This window comes from Cynocephalus volans, chromosome 11 (genome assembly GCF_027409185.1).
Source record: "Cynocephalus volans isolate mCynVol1 chromosome 11, mCynVol1.pri, whole genome shotgun sequence".
Classification (NCBI taxonomy): domain Eukaryota; kingdom Metazoa; phylum Chordata; class Mammalia; order Dermoptera; family Cynocephalidae; genus Cynocephalus; species Cynocephalus volans.
The window spans coordinates 97,596,588-97,608,183 of NC_084470.1; the positions used below are offsets into that span (position 1 = coordinate 97,596,588).

At 39.6% G+C, this 11,596-nt stretch overlaps 1 protein-coding gene across 4 annotated transcripts; it reads right to left on the minus strand.

Moving 5' to 3' along the window:
• Nucleotides 1–209: 209 nt before the first annotated feature.
• CNBP (CCHC-type zinc finger nucleic acid binding protein) lies at nucleotides 210–11,285 on the minus strand. Of its 4 annotated transcripts, none has more exons than XM_063114595.1 (5): nucleotides 11,110–11,285; nucleotides 2,719–2,857; nucleotides 2,528–2,620; nucleotides 2,150–2,351; nucleotides 210–1,298 (listed from the first exon to the last, which is right to left on the minus strand). In XM_063114595.1, exons 2-5 carry the CDS (start codon nucleotides 2,840–2,842, stop codon nucleotides 1,181–1,183), a joined length of 537 nt encoding a protein of 178 aa, XP_062970665.1. In that variant the 5' UTR covers nucleotides 2,843–2,857; nucleotides 11,110–11,285; the 3' UTR covers nucleotides 210–1,180. The 4 variants fall into 4 exon arrangements, with proteins under 4 accessions (XP_062970665.1, XP_062970667.1, XP_062970666.1 ...); XM_063114597.1 differs by having other exon boundaries at nucleotides 2,740–2,857; nucleotides 11,110–11,284; XM_063114596.1 differs by having other exon boundaries at nucleotides 2,150–2,348; nucleotides 11,110–11,280.
• Nucleotides 11,286–11,596: the final 311 nt, after the last annotated feature.

The following is an 11,596-nucleotide window of genomic DNA, read 5'->3' on the forward strand; positions in this document are numbered from 1 at the left end:
AGGGGTATAATCACAATTTGTGATAATGGGCATGCTGCCAGTATGGATCTGGCCATCACATCTTAGGCATGAGTGGTGACAATTTGCTTTGTACCCCATGAATATTCACAACCAATAAAAAATAAACCCTATGCATCCTTTTAATAGCAATTTTTCATTACTGAAGACATGACTGAGTTAGTACAAAAAGAAAAGTCCAAACTGTCAGCTTTCAGTCCTCCACATTCCCCTCTTTAATATGGCATTTTGCACTATATACATTAATGAAAATTTGAAACAAACAAAAAGAACTTTAGTCAAACTCCCCTTCCTCCTCCAGCTTTATTGGAATAGTTTAAAATTACATTTCTATTTTCTAGGACTTCAGTTGCTTTTTCCATCGGACTTTTAAAAACTGATTACAGCAAATGAAACACAGTTGTCTAAGTGATATAGTATACAAAAATAACATCTTGATTTCTGTGAAAATGCATTTCTCTGCAATTCCTGAATAGCTCCAAATTATGCTAACTCTGAGCACTGATGTTTACTCCGGGTTTTAAGATTTAGTCTTTGAAAAATGTGTTCTAAACCTTTGCCATCACCATCTATACGTCCAGCATCAACGCTGTGATGAAGTTGTTCCTGTTTAGGCTTTTATCCCGAGTTCTCTCGCATAGCCATTAAGACACATGTTTGTCTTTTTATTTTGTTTACTCCCACTCAACTGTATGCTCTATGTAGGGCCTGATATAGATGTTACTTGATGTTATTTAATAGCTACTGAGGTCAGACAATCCAAGGCCATCGTTATGCTAAAATTAAAGTTATTTATGGAAGTTCATAGACACTTCCAGAATTGGTTTTACCTCCTACATGGGAACATATTCAAGAAACCCAGGATGGGCTGGTCTGACTCAACTCTTCCCATTCATCAATCCCTATTCACCAGTGGCGCGGAAAGGGGGTTCTTTAACAAAGCATTATACATAACACCTCTACCAAACTAAACATAAACTTTTTTTTGTAGTTAAATGCAGAAAGTCGGTTTTTTTTCCACCCCTTTCCTCCTTTTACACGGCAAGTAAAGCTCACTGGCCTGGGAGTAGCCTCTATCTGCCAACCTTTGGCCAGTGAAGAGGATTCAGAGAAAATAATACAACCATCAATCAGAAAAAGGAGGGGCGACAAAGGAAAATAATTAGGCTGTAGCCTCAATAGTGCATTCCCGTGCAAGGTGCCCTGACTCGCCACAGCGGTAACAGTTGACTTCACTCGTCTTGCTGCAGTTGATGGCTACGTGACCAGTTTCACCACACCTAAAAAAGAAATTAAAATGGTTTCACAATGGTGCTCAGAACAAGTAAAACTATCTGCACCAAAGCAATAGTCGTTGCACAACAAAAAGCCACTAATAAGCAAAGTAATACATTTTCTTTTCAAGACAATAAATCCTCATATTAATAAACTAAGAGCAGGAAAGAGGAATTAGATAACAGGGCCACTCAAATGTACAGCCTAAGCTATAAAATTAAAGTTTTTGCCATAAGAGATCCAACATCAAAACCAAAACACTGGCCAAGGTGTTCTATCTTTATGCCAATTAATCCCTACCGTTTCATGGGTATGTACACACAACTTATTAAATTGTACGCTTTAAGTATGAGTGGTTTATTATGTCACTTTCACAAACATGATTCTGTTTATTCAACAAAATAAGATTTATGTAAGTGAATCACACAGCTTCCTATAAAACCTCTGGAAGTTTCACATTATTATAACACTCTAATTTTTAAATATTAAAAAATTCCAGGGCTAGCCAATTAGCTCACTTGGTTAGAACATGGTGTTGGTACCACCAAGGTCAAGGGTTTGGATCTTCTTACCAGCCAGCCACCAAGAAAAAAAAAAAGAAATTCCATGGTTGTGTATGTAAACTGTCCAAGTGCCATAAGCCACAGATTATCATGGCAGAATACACAGATATTCAGTATAATACAGACTGATATACAGATGGGCTGCTGGTTATGCATGCCGAAAATAAGTCTCATCTGGTCACAGCTAATTTTCACTGAATGTACGATCACCAAGGGCCTTCCTTTTATAGCTAATCCATCTCTAGAAGAATCTCTGCAATGAGTTTTCCTCCAGCAACATTCTAATAACTTACCTGTAGCACTTCACTTTGGTGCAGTCTTTTTGAATGTGTCCAAATTCTCCACAAGAATAGCACTTCTGCTCATCCGCATGGTCGCAGTCACGAGCCAGATGGCCTGGTTTGCCACAGTTGTAGCAGCACTGCTCTCGCTCTCTCTTGGGCTCCTTGCAGTCCTTGGCAATGTGGCCACCTCTACCGCAGTTATAGCAGGCTTCAACAATAAGAAAAAGAAGCAGACCAAGACTATAAAACCTTTACAAAGAGTCATGTTTTAAACTATTAAGTACAAAACCTCGAAGGTAGAAAATCCTTTCCCATGCTACGTAGAGTAGTACATGCTCACCTCTCCAAGTACTAGAAGGGTACAAAAAGGAAGGGTTAAATACTTACCATCTTCCTGAAGATCACAATCCTTGGCAAGATGACCAGACTCACCACAGCGATAACAGATGTCTGGAAGAGATGAGGAAACAAACTGGAAACCTATTTTGAGCAGAAACAAAAAGAATATGGCCAATTAGACCAGTCTTGATATTAATGAATACTGAAGTACTTCAAAATTTTTTATTCGACAAAAATACCTCTATCCGAGGTAAAACCACCTCTGCCACGGCTTCTCATTCCACGACCACGGCCTCCACCAGTAGGGCATTCCCGGGCCCAGTGGCCAGATCGTCCACACTTGAAGCACTCATTGCTGCTCATGGCTGCAGTTTAGATCTTTCAAATATTAAAAATGACAACATTAAACCACCTAAAATTACTTTTAGCTTTTATTCCCTTTTAAGAGAATTTCTGTAAATTGTTCTGGGGAAAAAAGCTAGCCAATATATTGGTTAGAAAAATAATCACACTCTATGTACTCAGGCATTACATGCCTATTATAAAATATATTTAAAATGAAAAACAAATTGTAAAACCTTGTATATATTTCCATACACTTACTAGTTTTTTTGTTTTAGTTTGGGTTTTTTTGGCAGCTGGCCAGTAGAGGGATCCAAACCTGCAACCTTAGTGTTATAAGGTTATGCTCTAACCAACTGAGCTATCCAACCAGCACCCCCCCACCCGTTTCCCATATTTAAAACCATTAAGATGAAATACATATGGCTTAATATGCACATAGTTAATAGTTATTGATGGGATGATGGAATTTACAGGGTTAGTGTCAATAAACATCCATTATTAGAAATAATCGGTAGTTAGACTTCATTCCAGGTCCAACTTAACGGACACATTTTCATGGTTATAAGCCAGTAAGCATTCGGGCAAATGGAAGTAACTGATTTACTGGTCACAAAACATTTAAAATAACTCAAAACCAATGGAGCTGTAGTGTGGATTCTGAGGGTGAGAAGTCAAGTGAAGAAAAATAATGTCTCTGTAATCTTAGCACCTAACAAAGGGCCTAGTCATACTGTACCACTTGCCTAATGATTGAGAATCTCTACAGCAATCACATTTAAAAAAAAAAAAAAAAACACATTCAAGATGTAAATTTTATCTCTGGAGAGTACAAGTAGGGAGCTTTCCTGAAAATAACAGGAAAACAACAAGGAGGTACACCAAAGTGCTAATAGCACCAACAGCACAGGGAACATCTGTTTTTCTATTCCCCCCTCTCTCAATGTTCCTGTCATATAATTTTACACTTGAAACAAGGTTATCTGGTCACCAAGGTCACAGGTTCAGATCCCCATAACCACCAGCCAGACCAAAAAAAAAAAAAAAACACAAGAAAGAAAAATTAAACAAGGCTACTTGGAATTTCATAATAGACTCCTTTATTTGGTATCATTTTAAAATAAAAATAAAACTCTCACTAAAGCAAATGGATTTTATATTTCTTATATAATAATCTAAAAATAAGCAGAGGCTATTCCTGGACTAGAATAGAATGAAATAGAATAGAATAGAATGGAATGAAAACACTGTAACTGCACATTACCACACTTCCATGTCTAAATGTTTTTACACCCTTAATTCCAGTATTTTGTTTTTGCCAGTCAAGCAACAGTACACAAAGCATTTTATATACCCTCACAAAGCTAAGCACTGGCACCACAGTCTAGAAAAACATTGTTTCAATTAAGACTGACCAAGTAGTAGAACTGCTAAACCAACCACTGCCCCCCAAATCCAAAAGGCAGTTAGAAAAACGGTAAGGTTTCCCCCTTTAAGTAACTGTTTCATTGTTACTTAATCTAGTGACTAAAAATTAAGTTAAAGCTTAGTTTCCATTATCAAACATTCAAAGAACCCAATACTAATTTATCCCAACTCTGCAATCTGATTGAGGATAAATTTTCAAATGAATCTACCAACTCTTGCCACTTGCCTATAAACAAATTATCACAAAAAACGTTTTGGCTGTATGGGATGCTTGTATGTACAAAGCACACTTCTAATCAGAAGAAACTAACCAGGGAAGGAGATTAAAAACATTTTTTCACAGAATTTGAAACTGCATTTACTTTGTAACCATTCTAATAACTTGACTGGTGTTAGCATTCTAAATTGTGACGAGCTTGCTTGGTTTCCATCAGAGGACATCAGGGTAAGAAAATAAAAGGGAACATAAAATGGTCAAAGAAAGTAGGTGCTTATGGCACCTCCTCCCCCAACGATCCTCATTTTCTTCATTTTGCATCTTCTCCAGTTTATAGTCAGATCAATTTGAGCACATTTAACTATTGCTCTCAAAGAGTTCTTTGCACATAAATGATCACATTTTTACAGTGTAATCCAGGCAGTTTGACGAGTCCTGAATATTTTATAATTTAGTATTAAACAAAATCTAATTATCCAATATTCAATATGTATTTTTAAAACTAAAGTGATAGTTCTTTCAGACTGCCTTAAGAGACCTCTGTTTATTTCATAGCTGTAAACTACAAAGGAAAAATGTTACAATGAATCATCAGGTGCTTATCAGTGAAATAAAGTCAGCAGTCAAAATTTCATCTTCACTTTCAGCATAGAAATACTAAAAAAAATTAGTTATCAAGAACTGGATAACCAGTGTGAAGATTTTTCATCAACTGTCCTTCTCTATTATGTCTTGTTTATCTTTACTCAAGAGATCTAGATTCAAAGCATATAGAAGAAAAAAGTGACAGGAAAAGAAATACTTCTGGAAAGGGAACAATTAGCTAAACTAACATTTAAGATTAAAACGAAACTCTACTTCCTCCTACCCTAATTCCCAATCGAAAGTTGGTTAAAATGTGATCATTTCAGTATGAACTACAAATTACATTTAGGGAAAGCAGTATTTCTCCACTTAGTAAAGAAAATAAAATAATCTCATTAATAGTGTCTTATAGGACTGCAATTAAACTACCATTCTGCAAAAACAGATATGCGCCTCTCAGTGGCAAAGGCAGAACTTTCACAACAGAAGTTTTAGAAATTGTTTTGCCAAATTTTTAGTCTCACATAATTGTTTACTACAGTAAATGAAGGCCAAAAAAACCAAACCAAAACAAAACAAAAAAAACCCCAAAAAACCCAAAACCCTACTAAGTCTTAAAGGGGAAAAAAATTAACTTCCCAAGACCCATCACTAGTATGACACCTGCTTTTTAAAGAGGTCTTTCCAGTGGGCTCAGGTAATGTATATGCAATCTGCCTTCTCTTAGCCAAACCAATCACAAACAGTGAAATCAGCTACATTTTCACTGAATAACTGGTCCCTTGTGACACACTATCTCTTTAGAGATATTATCAAACCAACCAATCCCCACTGTTTTAGAGGCAGGCAGGCTACTTATCCTAGGAGGCAGGTCCCCATGCTAATACTCATCTTATTTGTACAAATGTATTCACTTAAAAGGTCTTTGGAGAATTTCATGCTATTCCTTAGGAAAACGAAAGTAAGACAGAGCTAAGAATTGTAGCTCCATGATTCTCACTGAACTGTTCCTGGCTGGAATTTTGAGGCACTTGTCCTGGGCTCCCTCGCCCCTTCTCCACCTGTCACAACCTTTTCCAACCTTCAAGGGCCAACTCAAATGCCAATTCTATAAAAGAATCTGACTACATCTCCCAGCCTAGAACTCGCCTTCCTATTAAGACCCAGAGCACTTTGTCACTGTCTGACAGCACTACATACTGCCTTTTATTCTTTGAGGGCAGAAACCAAGAAATTTATCTTTGAACCATTACAGTTATCCGTTCAGTAGCAGTTAATATTTATATTTTAACTGCATGAGGGAGTGGGAATCTTATAGTTATTTGTTGAATGAAACTAATTATGTATCTTATACAAACCCAATCCATTCTAATCAAGTAGTAACAATAAAGCACCAAAATTCTTGCTATCCCAAGTTACTGTACCACTATTTTAAAGTGAACATGTATTTTCAATCATGTACTCTTAAGAATTGACTACAATCACTCTCTGAAACTTCCATCTTTCTGAAATAGGTAAGATTCTGTACAAATGAATTTCGGGGATCCACAGCTTTCAGCTTCTGACAGGGATTAAGACTCACCACCCTAAAAACATTCCCAAAATATTGAAGAAAATAATCCATAACACAAGTAACTTCCACTTATAAATGTTCTTTTTGGGATTCTAATCTATAATAAAGCAAAGAACAGAAAACAGATCAAAATAATTAACTGCTGAATGACAAAACCAATGAAAGTGAGAGTATTTATTTCATATTATCTAACATAACCTCCACGTGTGGCTGAGAAATTTTCACCTGAAGCCACTCAAAAAGCCAGCAGCCAGGACCCCTAACTTGCCACCCAGGCTCTTCCTATTACTCCAAGAACTCACAATCAACTAGACCTCAGTACTATTCGACAGAATACTACAAAGCATACACACTAATTAAAGATAAAAATCAAAATACTGTATTTTCACTGTTGTCAGGCAGCAGCAGAGCATATATTCTCTTCCTTTTGTTAAAAATCATTGATATATCTACAGTGCACTAATATATTCTAACACAGTAAAAAGATTTTGGGACCACAGGTAAGTCAGCTTAATCATCTGCTGTGTTACCCTAAAAACATTTGTCCACTCTCCTGTCCTTATTTTAAAAGGGAGATAAAGCTGATCTGTGGTGAGAATTGTTACAAGGTACCTTGTGCCTAATACTGTGCTCACTTTAAAAATGTGTAAAGATTGATGCCTTCTGCATACATAGCTATTCTTTCCTTTCCACTATTCCCCCAATTAAGATAGACTGCTTACAGGTAGATTAGAATTCAGCCCAATGTCTACATAGCAGGCTTAGAGTAGGGCTAACTCTGCTTATACTTATTGTACTCTTAATATACTCTTGCTTATATTCTAGTCTGCTTCCTAAATGGAATGAACAAGAGGAGAAAAACAGGTGATTTTAAGTGACTTCACATTTTCAACTACCAGAAATTAGATCCCCGTTTCTAAGTTTCAATTTTTGTATATTAAATTTTCATGACACAAACCACTTAAAAAAGAGGTGGTAGGAGCACAGGGCAAGCCAGACAAGAGGAGGAATATGACAAAGTCAAGATAACACTTGAGATTGAAGACTCACTGTGAGGGGCCATGTATGTTTAAGAAGCTAGACTATTTTAAAGACACTGTGCACTTATCTAGGCTTTAAAGATATTAAATCCTAGATGTGATAAAAGTACAAAAGGTGTACAATCTGTCTTCATTAACATCAATAAACATATCATATTTTTAATATTAAGAAAAAGCCAGTAAACTACTTAAATCTAACAGAATATGGTCAAGACTAACAATATGAGTTCTAATAAAAGAAACGATCATAACTCTATCCAAAAAATCACACTAAAAATAAGTAGAAACAGTAAAGTTGGGAATAAAAATGACAACAGCAAAGTATGATGTGTATCTGTCTAACTTTATTGTTTTATATGGTTTTCGTAACACAGCTGTATACATTCAACATTTGTATATACCCTTATTTTCCCCAAGTTCACGGTTATCCCTGACTCATCCATGTTGTTGACCTGACTGCTGTTAGACCACAGCAGAGATTTTGCCCTCTGAATGCACTCACTCATTATTATGCTCCAATAAGTCGGTTTAGTGTTCCACCATGGTACTGAAACACTTTGGACTCTTGTAATAAAAATAAACTACCAATACAATGGAAGGAAGCAAAACACGTTCTGCATTACCTGCACTCTGGCCAGAATAATGAAGAAAGCACATTTACTGGAGCAAGTCTTATCCTGGTTCCTCCTGCATTTACTGCCTGACATTGGTTAATTACAACCATTTCTGCAAGCTCTGATTACCTCTGAAGGGTCTTAATTAACAACTGAATATCTACTATGAGTCAGGCATTAATAAACAGATTATCTATAATTTTACAACCCTGCAAGATATGATCTCTTGCTCCATTTTAATGATAAGGAAACTGAAGATCTGAGACCAAGTGACTCACCAAAGCCATAGTTAGAAAGGATTTCAACACTACAGCTCTAAATCCTCTACAGAAATTTACTTGTTAGGGTTAAGTGATAAAGTACACAAAATTACTATAGAGTACACTAGGTTAGATCACTGTAGCACTTTCCATATTTATAATTAACAAAATCCTTCTACTTACAACTTGAATTTTGATGGCTACAAGTTTTTTATTATCCCAGCTGTTTTTTAAAATATGAAAATGCTACACAGCTTTCTGGAATCTCTCAATGGCATTCTCTTACTGCAGCAGCATCTGACACTGTCAGATTAGAAGTTCTATTAAGTCAGACAGTACCAAAAGAGCATTCTCCACATAGCAGGCCAGGATGCCTTGCCATCAGTCTTATGGCTCTTTACTTACTCTTGGGAGGCTAAGGAGAGTGAAGGAGCCAACAATTTTTTAAAAAGCTCTCACTCTTGCAGGAAAAAAAAAAGCAAAATCTCTCTGTGGTTAATTGTTTAGCCAATAGAGCAATCTTTCCTATTAGTCCAATGGTGGTGGTTCCACTGCTTTTAAGCACCAAATTTAATACCTTTCCATATATGTGCCACATATTTTCACTAGCCTTTAAAAGGGTAAAAAAAATAGTCATGAATCCTATTACAAAACTCATTTATAATACCTTAAAAAAGAAATCACTCTGCCGGTTCCAGATGTTCAAATGCCAGTGTTAAAAACGCCCCTTGGTCTTCCACTGATTCGGTTCAAAGTATTTTACTGACTGCACAGCAGTTTGAAAAACATTAGCTTTCTTGTTACCGATATGAAAAGGAATACGACCTTTGATTCCCAAGAAAAACTTAGGCAGGTTTCTAATGTGGTAAGTACACAAATATATACTATCAGCTTTAAAAAAAACTGTTCCCAAGAGTTGTAATTTGGAAAAAAAAATTTAGGTCTTTAATTCAGTCCTTGGGAATCTAATAAATTATTTCTTTTATACTCCAATACACAAAGAGCTCCTTGTAGACAAGAATCAGGCTCCACAAACTAAAAAAAGCAAAAAAAAAAAAAAAAAAAAAAAGCATGTACCTAGGACCGAGGCACTCTATAGGTGTTTGATAAACCTTGATAAAAGTAATTCAGAGTATTTTTTTTTTTAAAACTGCTTTACAGGAAGGAAAAAAGCCTTGAAGATAGGAACATCTCATACTTTTTAAAACCCTTAAAGCCTTACACTCAAGTTATACTGCTTGAGCAAATGAGTAACTACTATTACTAATTTAAATTCAAAGATTAACTCCTTGATGCAAATATTAACCGGCTATTTTTCTCTCCAAAATTGGGTCAAACAATACACCTATTTTTAAAAACGTAATTTGGGGGAAAAAATGGGGATGTAAATTAATCTTCTTTTATTTTAAAAAGACAACAAATCCAGAGTCTTGGCTTCTTTATCTTACCCATTCGGTAGGTCCTTCTGAACACTACTACTAGCTTAAGTCGTAAGACGATTACTGAGCAATGTTTTCTTTTTATAAGACCCCCCAAGACCAGCTGTAGTCACTTTCTTCGGAAGTGCCCATGTGGTTAACATGTGGCAAACAGTACAAGCTTTACCCACAATAAAATCAACACCCAAACCCAAATGTGGGCGATTATGCCGTTCTAAAACAAGATTTCACGTTATGGAAAATCTAGACGGAGACTAGCTTTACTAAACTTCGTGTCTCGTTTGTTAATTTTTTCAGTTCAATTAATCCAAAAAATGATGCAAAGACTATTACTACTACGGTCTTGGAGGTTTGACAAATTCACGTTACTTTCTGATGATGGGGTTTCTTTAAAGGCCCCTGCAACTTAGGCCGTCTTGAATCAAGGCAAGCGGGCCCTATCGGCCCCTTTTCGAGTGGCAATGTAAGAACAAGCACCTTAAGAGTGTTTAAATGACGACAGGAATTCAAGAATCTTGGGAAGCTACCAAGTACGGAGAGTATACATTCTAGAGGCTCTCAAGTCTTCCAGCGGAGTGTCCCGCCACCCCAAACACAAGGGTTTCTTCGAGGCCCCTTTTCTCAGACCCCCAAAGCCGCCGGCACATGGCCCGCCAGCCCACCACCCCAGCACATGGCTTGCGCGGGCCGCCACCCATCCCCCTCCATCCGCAGCCCGGGGCCTTTCCCCACCGCACCGCTTCCTTCCAGTAAGTTCCCGCCAAATCGACCCTCAGCCCCGCATTCGGCGCCCCTCGAAGCCTCAGGACCTCAGCCCCACGCGCGCCAGGGCCCGGGCCTCCTTCGCCGCGAGCCTGCGGCCTGGGGTGCGGCCTCGGCGCGGGGAGAGGCCCCGACGCGCGGCGGCCAGCTTCCAGGGCCAGAAAGGAGGAAGGAAGGGTTGTCCCTCCGCGGCGGGACGGAAGCCCGCGCCGAGGCGGCGGCGGAGGCCCAGCTTCCCGCCTGACGCAGCAGCGGCGCAGGTCGAAGTGCGGCCGCCATCGCCGCCTCAGGGCTCCCTACCCTCCCGTCCGCCTCTGCCCGCGGCCCGCACCGCTGCCCCCCGAGCGCCGGCTCCCACCCCCAGCCTCACCTTCGGCGTCTGAGCGGGCCCGCAGCGGCGGAGACTCGGACGCAGGCCCGGGGAAGGCGGCTCGCAGGGCAGCGGCTGTTTATTTTCGGGGTCCTTGCCTGCGCCACACGCGGGTCTGCACACGGCCCCACACACGCCGCTGCGCACGGCTCTCCTCCGCCTCGCCCACGCGGCCAATCAGCGCGCGGGGCTAGGCCGTCCAATCGGAGCCTCCCGCGGAGACGGCGGTCTACCCCGAGCGCGGCGTGGGGCGGGGCGGGCGTCGGCCCCGCGCGCTGCGGCCTTTCCCGTCGTACCCCGCGCGCGGCCTTTCCCGCTGGGAGTCAGGCCCGTGCCGACTCTGGACCTTTGTCGCCGGGTTCAGACCCACCCAAACGGGTCGAAATCTGGCAGTCCCCGCCTTGGCGATCTCTCCCGGCAGCTGGAGCCAAGGGGTGCCAGGGGACGGGTCTCGGTGCAGTGACTGGGTGGCGTCGGGTCAGGGGAC